At 39.2% G+C, this 15,482-nt stretch overlaps 1 protein-coding gene across 1 annotated transcript in view; it reads left to right on the forward strand.

Moving 5' to 3' along the window:
- pdlim2 (PDZ and LIM domain 2 (mystique)) overlaps nt 1–15,482 on the forward strand; it is a 72,288-nt gene that overhangs the window by 44,965 nt on the left and 11,841 nt on the right. The window contains exon 7 of the mRNA XM_057831363.1: nt 11,963–12,081. Within this exon, the coding sequence (XP_057687346.1) occupies nt 11,963–12,081 (119 nt within the window). The remainder of the gene's footprint in view (nt 1–11,962; nt 12,082–15,482) is intronic.

Genomic DNA, 15,482 nt, shown 5'->3' on the forward strand with positions numbered 1-15,482 from the left:
TGCAAATAAGAAGGAGGTAGATAATGGAGAGTAGGGGCCAGAGGACAGAGCCCTGAGGCATACCAATGGTAACGGGGGAGGGAGTAGATTTAACGGACTCGAGTTGTATATGGTGAGAGCGTCCAGAAAGGTAAAATGAGCAGTATATATATACCATAAAAGTTTGTTAATAAATAATAAAATTACAAGGCCAATCACAGGTGTAACATACACCGGCATTAATTCAGAATTTTATTCTCACCACTGTTTTGGAAAACCTATTATACGTATAGTTATTGACAATTTCTTACATGCTTGAATGAATAATATGCAAATTTGCACAAAACATCAGAATACCTGATGTTGACAACCTTTTTTATCGGTAGTAAAAAAGTGTTTACTGTATTTGTTATATCGGTAATTCCTGTGCATAGTCTATTTTTGAATTATCCTTTTTTTTTTTTTTTTTTTTAATACATTCCTTATACCATAGCATTCTATTACCGACTCATGACACATTGGTCATCTTCCTTTTGTCTCTACCGTTCATTTGGCCTTTAATCTTTTACACATGGTCAGGAATATCCTCTTTGAATGTTGCCAACAATTTGAGAGTGAGAGGGGTTAGTACCAGCATGACTATGTTAATGAATCTTACTGTATGTGCTTGAGCCAAGAAAATATATTCAGAGTAAATTATGAAAGACTCAGATAGGGCTTACACTACAGTCACTTTATTACTTTGCACTTTTCAATGTTTCACTGGCGTATAGGGCAGAGGGCAAAATATTAGAATTCATTGGTGTGTTTTTTGGTGCTGAAGTAGTTGTCTTTTCCTCTGAAAATAGAAGATGCTTTTCACATTCTACAATTGACCTCAACTTCAACATCACCAGCTTTGTTATACTGCTCAAGTACTTAATATTTTCTACTTACCTCTGTCTCACTTTGATAAGGTTGTTGTTGTTGCTTCTTCCCACTATCAGCATTGCCTTGGTCTTTTCATAGCTGATTTGCAGTCCAGTTTTTCCAGCAGCTTCTTCCAACTCTGATGTAAGATCTTGGAGATCATCATTTGTTTCTGCTAACACTACATCAAAGACCAGGTTGGACAGTATTTGTTGTTCACTCCATCTGATACCCTTCTGTTCTTTGACTCTATCCTTCTTCATCACAAAGCCTACCATGTGAAAAAATGATAAAGGTGACAGTATGCACCCTTGCCGCACGCTAGTTTTAGTTTAGGTCTTCACGCAGCAACACGAGTTGACGAAGATGTTTCGAAAGATGTTGGTAAACACTTGTGGAATACCAAAATTCCCTTGATTTTCCACCAGGTTTAATCATTAAAATACTTTTTCATGTAAATGGTGTTTACATATTACAGTGGTACCTCGACATACGATCGCTTCGACACACGATATTTTCGACATCTGATGTGAAATTTTACTCGCCATTTGTTTCTACATCCAACAAAATGCTTGAAATATGTCGATTTATGACAGTGCCAAAGTTTCTTTGTTTTGCCGCGAGAGGGACGCATGGCGGATTTTCTTTTGAGAGAACTCGGTTCCAAGAAGTTTATTTTTCTTCTTTAGTGCCCCGTTCGCCAGTCTTTATAAATTAAGGTGACTATTATTATTGTGGTAACATCGCCAAAGAAATCGCCAGATTCATTAAGTTTTTATCATTTATTTCAGAAAATGTGCAACACAGCACGCCTACTGTCCACCGCAGTTGATGTCAACCACAAAACATTAAAAAACAAAGTAAAATCTCCACTGCACCTTTCTCTCTCTGGTACATCAGCCACACGTTGCGTTCAGGTACAGCACGCAAATCTTATTTATGATGTATTTGTTGTGCTATGTGTAACTGCCATTTGTAATAGTACTGGCAGTATTTAATAAGGGTTTAGTGTAGGTTTTCAGGCTGTTGAATCGTATTATAATGTATTCTTATGGGAAAATCCTGCTCAACATACCACCATTTCGACTTACAAACAAGGTCCTGGAACGAATTAACTTCGTATGTAGAGGTACCACTGTATAAGGAAATTACACAAACATGCACACACAGGGTTTGTGGGTGGGGGGGTGTTTTTCCACACAATATAAGTACGTGTACAGTGATCACTCATTTTTTGCGGTCAATGAATTTTTTTTTTTTTTTGTCTTTGTATAATGTATTCAGAAGAGAGATGCATATAAGACCCCGGGCTGGCTGGGTGGATGTAGTGGCTCTGGATTGGCGCCTGCGCGGTGTCTCCGCTCGTCTGCGTGGCTATCGCGAGTTTGGCGGGGCTCGCGTGCAGCTGGATGTAATTGGGCACACTCGGGTGGGGGGTCCCGGTGCCGGGACTGGCAGTGGGGCGGTGTAGGGTCGGTTGCCAACGGGCTTACACTCACAAGGGATTCACACGATTACTGGGTTCTACAGTAATCACAGAGCTGATTTGTGTACACTCTACCCCTCCCAATCACATAGCATATAGACTTCCTCACCCCCTCCCCTTCTTTCCTGGGTCAACAGGCCCCCCACATGGTGTCAACCGGAAATACATCTAGCTGACGATAGCACCAACATATTAATAGTTACTGTAGGCGTTCAATGTATTTCTTGTTGTTGTTTGTGTCTCTTTTCTTTCTTGTGTTTCTTTTCTTCTGTCCCCCCATAACCCCTTCCTGTTCACTGCTTTGTCATAATAAACTAGATATGTTGAATGATCACAATGGGAGTAAGTCATATTTTCAATGTGAAACATTAAAACTGTTCAGACCAACCGGACACTTAGACTTCCGTTCTCCGTGTCAAACAGCTTTACAGGACGGGCTAAAGAAAGAAGAAAAAAAAAAAGATACATATAAGACATGTTTTTCCCCAAAGTATAAAAAAAACCCTGTATATTTTAATAAATGGTTTCAAGCACTTCAAATGTAATAATTAAGATAAGTTTTACAGATCTTACTGTCCCACCGAATTATTTTTAAACAAGAATAAAGTACTGTAGCAGAAAAAAAACTTGGCTTTATTAAATGCTTTGTTGAATAAGTCCACTCACTCCACTCCATTGCTCACTTACACACAATGAGTTGCCACAGCAACTGTTTAACAAATTAAATGATGATTGACACATGCGGCGCGTTTGAAGTGCGTGACTCTGGCAAGATCAGGCACAAACATCTGTCAACATCGTTAACTTTAAGAAGCAACTCCAGTGCATGGTCTGACGAACAAAGAGCAGGGAGAAGGAGGGAGCGAGAGTGAGAATATGCGATCAGCTCGGGACAGCTCATCTTTATTTATTTATTTTTTCCAGTGAAAAAAAATCCGCAATGGATTGAAAGTGCGAAGTAGCGAGGGATCACTGTGTGTCCAATTATACAAATTAATATACAAAATGGATTAAATAAAACAATCAATCTCAATGCGCTACTAAAACTAAGTTGATATGAGGCTGGAAAAATAGAACATGAATATTCACATGGAATCATTTGTAACATAACCCAATACTCTTGGTGTAGTTTGTGTTCTCAGTTTTAGAATGTGGGCAAAGTTATGCACTCGCGCAAAGACATAATTATAAGGTGGGGTCAATCAGAGACAGTGGATGACTAGTTGATTGATTCCAGCCTCTGGTCTTTTGTTCAAAACCTCCAACAAATAAAATCATTCAATAGAAACACTTTAGATGCATAATTGCCATTGCTAGTATTAGTGTCGTAGTAGTATTGGCTTAGTTGCTATATTTCATCTTGTTAATCACTCACTTTGTGTGGCAAGACGGTGGATGAACAGATTTTGCAATTGGTAATGGCAATGCCAACTATCCCAAATATAAAACTTCTACAGCATCTGTGCTGTGATGTGCTGGCTCTTGCCCTGTAATTGAATCCGTGGGGTGGTAATGATGATGCCGAGTGGCTTGCTTGGAGCCAGACCTAAGGCCCCCCCCACTGGCATTATCCCTAGCATCTCTGTTGGCCCTGATCTGAAACAGCTGCTCTCACTTGAGTTTGCCGTTTCCTGTTTTTGTTTCTTGATCTGGCCAATAATCAGAGACTTGTTTAGCTTCTGAGCATAAACCAATCATACAACGTTCAAATTAAACTATAGACCATACTGTATTATGCTTATTAAAATAACCTTATAAACATCATTGTTGGTGATTCATCTTCGTGGTAATTATTAGTTGAACATGGCCAAATTTTAATCTTTAAATTTGAGTCACATACAGGTATATGTGAGTTGGAACAGTTGAAACGGCACACACTTAGCAGCAACTTAACTTTGTTCATTCCGAGTGTATCCAAAATTCATTGTTCGCAAATATAATTACTTGGTTATGATTAGGAGAAAGCTAAATAATAGTTTTGAAACCTTACCAAATGTGGCAAGTGAAGATAGATGGTATTACCCTGCCGCACGATATTTACTTAACTCTGTTGATTTAAATCAGAGTAATATACTGTCTGTGATTACTGTTTATGGGACTCCTTTGGAAGAGCTTCCTGCTCGTATCTGGGCATCAAGGGTGATGACAAGTTTTCTTTTAAAACACATTAGGCGAAACTAAAAATAAAACTGAGGGTTTTAAAAGAAATTGTTTACACCAATCTTGTCTCCCAACACTGTAGTAGGTACTTTATATAATGCATTCTAAATCAGTTTTGGACTACAGAGATGTGATTTATACATTGTCCCACATGAACATTAAAAGAACTGGTTACAGTGTTTAATGTTCCCATTAGATTTGCCACTGGTGATGCGTTTATGACCCATCACAGTCAACTGTACAATGTCTGGTGGAACTGTACTTGGCTTGAAGAAGAGAGCAACACTTTTTTACTCCATCCCATCCCATCCCATCCACCCTCTCCCGCTTATCTGCGATCGGGTCGCAGGGGCAGCAGCTTCAGAAGGGAAGCTCAAACTCCCAGCAACTTCAGCCAGCTTCTTGGGGGATCCCAAGGCGTTCCCAGGCCAGCCGGGAGACGGTCTCCCCAGCGTGTCCTAGGTCGGCCCTGTGGCCTCCTCCCTGTGGGACGTGCCCGGAACACCTCACCAGGGAGGCGCCCCGGAGGCATCCTAATCAGATGCCCGAGCCACTTCATCTGACTCCTCTCGATGTGGAGGAGCAGCGGCTCTATTCCGAGCCCCTCCTGGATGACCGAGCTTCTCACCTTATCTCTAAGGGAGGGCCCAGACACCCTACGGAGGAAACTCCTTTCGGCAGCTTGTATCTGGGATCTTGTTCTTTCGGTCACGACCCACAGCTCGTGACCATAGGTGAGGGTAGGAACGTAAATCGACCGATAAATAGAGAGCTTTGCCTTTCGGCTCAGCTCTCTCTTCACCACGACGGACCGATGCAGAGTCTGCATCGCTGCAGATGCGCCACCGATCCGCCTGCCGATCTCCCGTTCCATTTTTCCGTCACTCGTGAAAGAGACCCCGAGATACTTGAACTCCTCCACTTGAGGAAGGACCTCATCCCTGACCTGGAGAGGGTATTCCACCTTTTCCCGACTGAGGACCATAGTCTCGGATTTAGAGGTGCTGATTCTCATCCCGACTGCTTCTTACTCGGCTGCGAACCGCTCCAGTGAGAGCTGAAGGTCACGTGTGAAAGTGAAACAAGAAAGAAAACAAATAGCTATGGCGAGCGGAGGAGTGGAGAGACCAAATTTTGAGGAGGCACCGGCTTCTTTCAAATCTGCGGTGTGGCAACATTTTGGTTTCCCCGTGGACTACAATGCGGAGGGAGAGAAAATATTGAAGAAAAAAAAAATGCAAGCATTGCTCAGTGCTTGTTCCACATGCTAATGGCAACACTTTTATAACATGACTCCGGCACCTCAGCCGGCATCACCCACAGATATCAGTTTCTCAGGGTAGGACAACCCCGAAGATGACACCAGTGAGAACACACGGCGGGCTTCGTTAATTTATTTGCAACGCTTGACCCGCGTTACATTGTTCCCTCGCGGACATATTTCTCCAACAACGTAATCCCCGACATTTATGAAATGGCACGCAAAGCCATCGAAGATGATTTCGCTAAAGCACATAGTTTCGCCCTGACCACTGATAGTTGGAAGTTGGACGTCCCGTGCTACTGAGTGCTACTTCCTAACTGTGACGGTCCACTATAATTCATACCTCATTTGAGCACTCATTTTTAAATGTGTACGCCATACGTTACGTTCAAAATCTGCACGTTTTTCGTTCATTACTTTTTTTTTTTTCATCCGTTCGGATTTGGTCACCGTTTCTGCAACGAGACAATGCGTTGGTTGAATGACACGAGAAAAGTCAAAGACTCGGAGAGGGAAGAGTTTGTTGAGACGCTGTAGCAAACGCGATGCTACGCTAGGTGGCTTCAATATTACCTGACTTAGCCAACAACATACAATATACGTCTAGATATCTCATGCATATAGAACTACATGCGAAATGACACTCGGTAGCATTAGTAAACCTTACGAGTGAACCTAAGCAACTTTTTATCTAAAATACTCCTAAATCGGCAAAATCTTGACTTGAGTCTATCTTTAAAGGATGAAACAGTTTTAAAATTTTCACGTGTCGAAAGTAGACAGAAGGGAACTAATGCAAAAACGGGAGCAATTTTATCAAATTTAACGGTTGATTCACAACATTAAATGACCTCCAAACATAGCAAAGGTTACTATGTTTTTGGGTTTGTTTGTTTTTTAATGAAAAAAAAAACCCAAAACACGAAAGGTATCACCAGTTACTTTGCCAAGTAACTTTTTTACTACTGTGTATTTCAGTAGTCAGTCACTACACTAGCCAAAGAGCTAAGAGGCATTTTAACAGTCGAAAATGTTTACATTTTACCGTAACTGTTTATTTCATTTTTTTTAAAAGCAAAATAAAGGCAGTTTAAAAAAAAAAAAAAAAAAAAAAGCAAAACGCAAACCGAAACCGAACCGAAACCGCGATCCCAAAACCGAGGTTCAAACTGAACCGTGGGCTAACTGAACCGTTGCACCCCTAGTCGCCAGCCTAGGAACGAAACTCATTCGTAACCGGGGACTACCTGTATTTTTAATTCAAATATATTTTATGTTCGCATTGTTGTGCCTTTTGGAGCAAAATAAAAAAAACGTGTGGACACTCTCGCAACCCAACAGGATGTGAGTGGCACATGCGTATTACATGCACAAGCTAACTGTGCATGCGGTGATTTGCGACCTTTTTACGGCAGTTTAGGTACAGTATGTGATGTGTTTCAGGGATTTAAAAAATAAAAAAATTAAATAATAATGATGGCTATATTTGGAGTTATTTTGAAGGAATAATAAATTTACACTGCTATATAAGCTGAACACTGACTACTTCTTAGTTGTGTAACAGTCATATATTCAGTGTGTTCCCATAAAAAGATATACATGTAAGGGGTGTACTCAGTTGTTTATATTATTTGAAAACATATTCATAATCTCATACATGCAAGCACAATTTAATAGCAGTTCAACACAATTTCGCTTATACTTCTGGTTCAAGACACATCGGTCGCCTGCCGTAAACGGTGCACATGCGCGTTTGACTTGTGCATGCGCTGCGCATGTGACACTCACATCCTGTCACCATGTAAACGGTCCCTTAGGTACACAAGAATTGATTTTCAATCAGATTTGCTATGGTCAAATCTAAAGTACTGTCCAGCTGTACTATGTTTACTGCAATTAAAGTCTTCAGAGGCCGTTGGTTTGTTTTTCTTCCTCCTTTTTGTTTTTCTGTACTAGGCTGCATTCCTCTTGAGTCTCATAGATCACTGTTAGGATTTTTACTGAGGGGGTGAAATTGCTGCTGTTGGAGACACGAAAATTCATATTGAGTAGCCAGACTGTTACGTAATATGCGATTGGTTTGCATTAGTGAGGATTCATCTGCTCCACAGTGTGGCCTTATTGGGTCTTTCAGGCAGGATCCCTAATGCGTGTATGAATGTCTGGTATATACACCATTGAGATTGGTTTACAGCAGGAAAGGACAAAGAGTGCCTCTATATTATTGTACGCTGATCATATAGAATAAGGGATTTTATGAGCCTGCAGTTATATAGTTGAGATTATCCTTGGACGAATACTAGGGAGATGGCCCTATGATTGTTTTTGGTAAGAGCTTCATGGCACTTTCCACCAGAGGTGGGTAGTAACGCGTTACATGTACTCCGTTACATTTACTTGAGTAACTTTTTGAGAAAAATGAACTTCTAGGAATAGTTTTAGTAAGCCTTACTTTTACTTGAGTACATTTGTTAAGAAAAAAACGCTAGTCTTACTTCGCTACTTTGGGCTACACAAGAGTGGTTACCTTTTTCCTCTTTATTCTACATTATATATTTATTAATTTATTTTTGCAAGTGATGCCAAGAGTAGCTCTACCAATTTCACCAATAAGACGTTGCAACAATAATCACATGACTATATTACACCAATCAGACACAAGCTTGCCGTTCTATGATCACGCCAGCCTGTACAATCACATAGCGTCTTCAAAGCACCATGAAAAATGAAGTATTCGACATACAAAGCTGTTCTCAACGTGACTCGAAAGCGCGGATTTTAATCTCTCTCCCAGTTTTTATTTGACACCGATTGACCACGAAAAACATAGATATTATCTTTTATTTCAAAATCATAATTATGAAGGAACTCTCCACCATTCAAAATAGGAACTGTTTTCTCCACCAGAGGGCACTCATGCTCTTTGGACGAATAATGCTTCATTTATGTATTTTTTTTTTCTCTTGTCAGAATTCAATCATCCCCCTTGGCCTAATGTAGTTATGTAATGGGTCATAGAAGAGTATCATTGTAACAACAGGTCATATAGATAACTATGTGCTCAGAAAAAAAAAAACCTTTGTTTGGGAAAAAAAGAAAAAAATGTAATTAGTTATTCACAATGTTACTCATTACTTATTCTTTTCACCAAATACTTTTTTTTTTTTACTTGAGTACATGTTTTGGTTGACCACTTTAACTGAAGTAATATTATTTTGAAGTAACGCTACTCTTACATGAGTAAAAATTTTGTCTAATCTACCCACCTCTGCTTACCACTTCTGTGCCCTTTCACAAAGGAAAATTACACCAATTGAAAACAGAAACATTGTTGAAAGAGTTGTCAGAATGAAAGCATGTGGTGGCATTGAATCATGCCACCATCTTGAATCTGTGCCAGGAAATGGAACTTGTCCCTTACTGTAAATGGGATGTAGGGATTTCACCTTGAACCTTTTTAAATGTCCCGTGTTTGAAGTAGGAGATAAAATCTTCATTGAGTAATACTGGGAAGTTATTTTTTGCATTCTGCAGCTCTTCACATATCTTAAATGAATGTTTTGTTTCCTTCAGGATCTGGAAACTTGTTTAGAATGGCATTCATTGTAGTTTCTTCTTGTAACTGGTCTTAAAGTGCCTGTGAAACCATTAAAAAAATCTTAAATAGCATTCTTGTTGGAAGGAAAATCTTATTTTTTGACGATTCGACTATATACAACAATTTGGAGAAGCTAAAATGACGAGAAATGATTCTTTTAAACTGCCGTTTAGCCCCGCTTGTCATTATAGCGCTCTGGCGCCTCCTTCTGGGAGATGACGTCGGCGGAGTAGTGACTGTAAAATGTCATGATTGTTTTTTCTCTCCAATATTTTTACAGGATATTTTTAGTATCTTAGCATTTTTCCTGATTGCTAAATAATTGAATGGCCATGACAAATGAGTCTTGTGGTAAATTAAATATGAAATTTTAAAAATACATTTATTCAGTACGACAGGGCTAAATTATTGCATAATGGTCAAAACTGCCGACTTCTTGAACCTCCTGAACAGTATTTATGCCACCGAAGTTGGTCCGTCTCTTGTCATTTTCTAGCGGGGACCCGGAGACTGAGGAAATAGTGTAAATAAAAGAGGAGTGTGAGCGCTAGGCTACATGCTAACCCAAACTTAGCGGCTCTTGCAAGTCTCTTCCTCGCCTTTCGAAAACAAAAACATCACACATAACTACCCCGACTCATGTCACACACGGCGGCAGGGGTGATGGCCTTCACCGATCGGCCAGCCCCGGCAGCGAGCAAGTTTCGGCTCATCGTTCCCCTGCTGAAGAGTGCTCGCCACCGGGGACGCAGCTGCGGAATGAACTGCGAAAATGGCGCTTTCTCGGTTGACAAACCGGCCGACGTCGGAGCGCGTGGCTGCCCAGAGCCCAATATTTAATCAGGCTTCGAAAAATAAACGAATAATCCACAAAATTGGCTGAATCCGCAGTCCGTCTGCATACTGTAGTAATGGCTGTATAATGAAGATTAGGCCTCCAGATATCGAATATTTTACAAGTCGATTAATCGATGGACTAGTTAGTTCGAATAATCGAGTAATCGGATAAGGAACATGAAAAATTAAAATACCCGAGCTGGGCCTAAAACGATATAATTTTTTTTTTTTTTTTAAATGAGGATCTATATACAACAAAAGAACAATTGACTAACTTACACAGAAAGTCCACCAGCTTAAATGCTATGAAACCCTAAAGTTTTTTTTTTTTTTTCTTTTACAATGCTCTTAACAAATGGTTCAGACACATATTCCCACAAAAAAACTGTTAAATATACCTATAAACTAAATCCTGAATGCATTAAAAAAACATTAGCTCAAACAAAAACTTGGCTAATGTTGGTCTTAACAGGGATCAGCTGGTTTCAGCCATGAGAAATGAGTTACATCATATTCATTGTTGCCACCCAAATCAATAAAACTACATGCAAACACTTTCAAAATAAACTGATACAACGCCACTTTAATTAAACGAATACTGGAAGCAACAAAATTTAATTCAAATATTTTTTCTAATCGAATAATCGAGTTAATCGATTAATCGTTGCAGCACTAGTGAAGATGATTAGTCCTCTGACGTCACATTCGCCTTCTTCCTCAATCCAGTCTCTTAAGAAAAATTGAATAAATATATCGATCGCTTCCACACACATCCAAGCGGTCCATTTCATTTCAGGAGCATAAAATATTCTGTGGAATATGTAATAAACATGCTTTTTGCTGTCATAGGCACTTTATTGTGCACAAGTGAGGTCTGTTGTTTTTGTGTTTGACACTGAGAATTTATTGTTGGGATACCAGAGAGTAAAAGTGAAATTTGTGCCGTGTAAACTTGGTTCAGGTGTACTGACAGGCAATTCACTCATAAACTGTTATGACATAATTATAGCTAAGTCAGTCAACCTTTGCTCATGCTGTGACCCAGCGTGTTTGGTTTCTGCTTGGAACAGCAACAATAAACCAATAATTTGCACCTCCACGCATGATGGTTTATGGGTGTCTTTTGTCTCTATTGGGTATGTGGCGCCCTCTTCTGTCCAAGTTGCATATAGAAAAAAACACCCCAAATTCAATTATATCTGTAGAAAATTATAAATTACTGTATAAACTCGTGACAGGGGCAATTGTTTAGACCTTTTGTGATTGATTGTGACTTAAACCTTAAATCTTGGACCTACATACAGTATGTACCGTGTAAGATACCTTTTCCAAGAAATTTAATTCAGTTGGTGCTGAATGCTGATAATCTGTTGCCAAACAATCATATGTATCATAATAATACCCAAGTAAAACTGTAATATATAGTGTAAGCAAAATAAATGCCGACTTCTAGGTTGCTATGAATGTTTAAGCCGGGTAGGAAAGAATGCAGGGTGTGAGTCAAAGGGCACCGGCGGTGTCTGGCCAGCTGGAATAGTTCTTTACACTGTTTTATCTAAGCTAATGAAGTATTTACAGTATACCCCTTATAAAGAATACATTTCATTTGTTTTTATTCGGCCATGTTAACTGTTATTTTTGTCCTTTTAAGGTTTCTTTATTTATGAATTCATTTATTTCAGCTGCTGTGGTCTCACTCATTTTAATGCTTCTTGCCTTTCCTTCACAGGAGTTCTCTCCTTCAGACTACAGAAATAGTTCTTTGTCCAGCAGAACCCCGACCCCACCGGGACACTACTCACCTCATAGCTACATTGATCAGGATGTTCCCATGTCCCCTCATCGCAGGTAAGCATATGGCAGAAAACACAGACAAGGCTGAAAAAGCAGTTTCTGCTCTTGCACTCCTCTTTAAGAGAAACTACTGTATTTTAAGGCGAAACAACTGTTGTGTTTAATAGAACAATATGTCTATATGCTGCCATAGCATATTCATGGCACATGAAGCCCCCGAACTATTTTTAATTTGTCTGTTTTACCCTGAAAACCCCCGTTTACAGACGTCACGCAACCGCGTTTGTTTCAACCCAGCCATAAATTGAAGGTAATTAATTATATTCATTATTCAAAATGTGTCATTTTTGGCTTAGAATCATTCATTGATGTCTCATATGTCGTTTAAAAAAAAAAAAAAAAAAAAAAAAAAACACTTAAAAAAAAAAAAATTATTCACTCACATATTTTAAACTTTTAAACAAATTATGTCACAATGAAAAAAATGGCGTCTGTAAAAAAAGTCACAGATATTTACCTCATAACTATCGCTTAATTGTATTTTTTTTGTTGCTGTTGCATTTTCTCAATATGTTAGATGATAAATAATTGATCCAAACAAAAAAAGTTGAAAAAAAAAAAAACGTTTAAAAGGGTAAATATATCAAAAACTTGACCATTCCTTAATGTCTGCGATTTCTGCATCGCGACCCTTGTTATATTACCACGTTTCACCCATAAAATCCCAAAAAATCCAGCTGTGGCCATTCACAGCTGTGTCTTGACACTCAGTGATACATGCTACGTGGAGTATTTGGATTGAAACAAAGTAAGCACGCGCTAATATCTCGTTAAAGTCATGGCGTCAGTAATTCTGTTCTCGCGTGCTCTCGCCTCCAGATAGGGTTTTGCTGTTTAAAAAAAAAATTTTTTTTTAAAATGCCCTCCTGCTCAAAATTTTTCTTCCCCCAGAAAATTGAGATTTTAAGCTTTCCAATGATGTATCACACATGCATATCGGACAATTTTGAAAGTTGGCTAAATTGGGGGTCTCAGAGCGGAACTTCAAGTCACCTGAGTGTTTTCCGCCATAGATATTTCTCTTCTTACCCGTTTTAAAGATTGGAAAGTGCATATTATACAGTGCTATCTATCTAAGATGTGCTTTTGTGTGGGGCTCGACCTGGTTATCTATAGTTTAGTTAATTCAGTACTTCTCAAATAGCGATGCCAGAGGTGGCGCGTGTGACCTCGGGAACATGCTTTTTTTTTCTTGCCGTACTAGAATAAAGTGTACTTGCACATCCACTCAGTGGGTGGCAGTGGCGCTCTGATTTTCAACGTGCGCGCAGTATTTTTTAAGTAAGCAAGAGCACACAGAAGAGACTCATGAAGAGCTGGAGAGCTGTGCGCCGTTTTCGAAAGCCGTTTTCCGGCCGGACTCACGCAGCGACCCACTGTCTTATCCGGTTCTCACGTGTCCGCCCGAGAAGTGCCGTTTTCGGCTTGGGATCGTCATGACGACCGCCCTCACCTACGGTTCTCCCTCGGCCGCCAAGAATGCGCTTTTTTCGGGCCGTTTGCCTTTTGGCTTTGACATTTAATACAGTGGTAGATTGGGAAAGACCACTGTTTACTGTGTCTAAAAATGATTATAGCGGACAGCCGGAAGCCAAATCAATTAGGATGCCACTTAAAGACATTAGACCCCAATCTCATTGATAAGCCGCTTGGTTGTTTTTTAGCGAAAACGTGCCGAATATTGCCAACAATCGTCCCGCTTTGTCAGTGTTATATCAGTAAACCAGTAAGCAATGTTAGCATGCTCAGTGCTAAATAACCCCACACCATTGCAAACTGGAGGTGATACTGTGAGCAGCAAGCAGCGAAAATAAAAACTGTCCTTCTGTCCAAAGACACTTTTTTTTTTCTTCTTCTTCTTCTATTCAGTTTTGCTTTTTTCAGTCAAATTTTTATGGCATATTGTCCTCATGAGTTAATGTTTCTAATCAATTTGAATTTGTTATTATTTACTGATTTTATTTTTCAGTATCAAATGGTCAAAAATGTACCTTGAGTGTATTTTTACAGTTTGGATATGGCTTTTTTTTTTTTTTTTTTTTTTGATTCAGGCAAATTGATGCGCGTTAAGTCTTTTCTGTTACAAACAAACCAATGTTAATAAAGTTATACTTTATAAGTTGATCTGTTATTTTCTCTAATAGAAAAAAAGGATACAATGTGAGGCAGAGGCGTACTTATAATAGTAATATAATAGGCAAATGATAATATGTACAGTGGCGGCAGAGTTTGGGGGGGGGCGCGAAACATTTATGTCTTCCTTGGGGGGGCGTAACAGAAAATAATTGAGAAGCACTGAGTTATTTTAAGCCTCACTTCATCTGACCTTAAAAAAGTAAGTGGAAAAAAAAATCTGATCAAGTATATTTGATCAGTCTTTAAAATAGGTTAAAATAAGGCTAGCCTGTCAGGTCTCGGAGACCATAGGCGTGCCCATTGACTGTGTTCAAATCACGGACCTCTCAAGTACCAAATGTTAATCAACTAACTCTACTTATGACAAGGGAATGAATGCCACATTGTCTAGCTTTTTTCCTACAACTTATCTTTCATGCCAGTGATGCTTCGTAAGCATTTAAGCGGAAAAGGGAATCTCTCGGCACGCCTCGTTCTCATCGCCATGTCAGCGAAGCTTCACAAGCTTGGGCCTGGGTAGAGTAATCTCATTTGACCACATTTTCGTCACACCTTGCTCCCACCTCCATGTGAGTGAGGCTTTGTTAGTGCGTGCTTGCAGAGAACCACCTTTCTGGGCCAAAATATATGCATACTTGTAATAAAATCCAGATCATTCACAATTGTGCTGAATAGCCACTGACGGTGCTTAGTGTTTATATAGTGGGGTGGCGGTCCAGAAACTTTTTGGACGTCAGTAGATGCTGTTTAGTTTGGCATTAAAACATTCTTTGCTCATGTTGACAGCGCTTACCTTTAAATATTAACTTTTTAATGTATTTAGTAGAGCTGAAGCTATCTAATATTTTAATAATCGAGTATTTTACTGAGAATTCCATCGATTAATCGAGTATTCAGATAAAACATGTATTTTTAGGAAACGAGCAATGATAAATATACATGAGAAAACAAGACATTTCACCTAATAATATTGAACCATTTTTACACGGTGTTTATTTTTGATGTACATTGTACACATTGAAAACCACACCAACAATTGCATCTCAGATGTGACTAGAGAAAAAAAAAATCTTTCACTCAAAAGTCTAAAGATCTTATAAAAAAGACGTATTTTTTACCTAAAAATGTTCTTATGCTTGATAACACACATCACTTGACTCATTTGCTCCCAAAAACGTATAAATACGTTCTATTTTTGTTTCAATGTCCCAATAACGTATTTATACATCTTTTACGTTTTTTTTTTCACAAAAGACATC

Source organism: Corythoichthys intestinalis, chromosome 3 (genome assembly GCF_030265065.1).
Source record: "Corythoichthys intestinalis isolate RoL2023-P3 chromosome 3, ASM3026506v1, whole genome shotgun sequence".
NCBI classification, from domain to species: Eukaryota; Metazoa; Chordata; class Actinopteri; order Syngnathiformes; family Syngnathidae; genus Corythoichthys; species Corythoichthys intestinalis.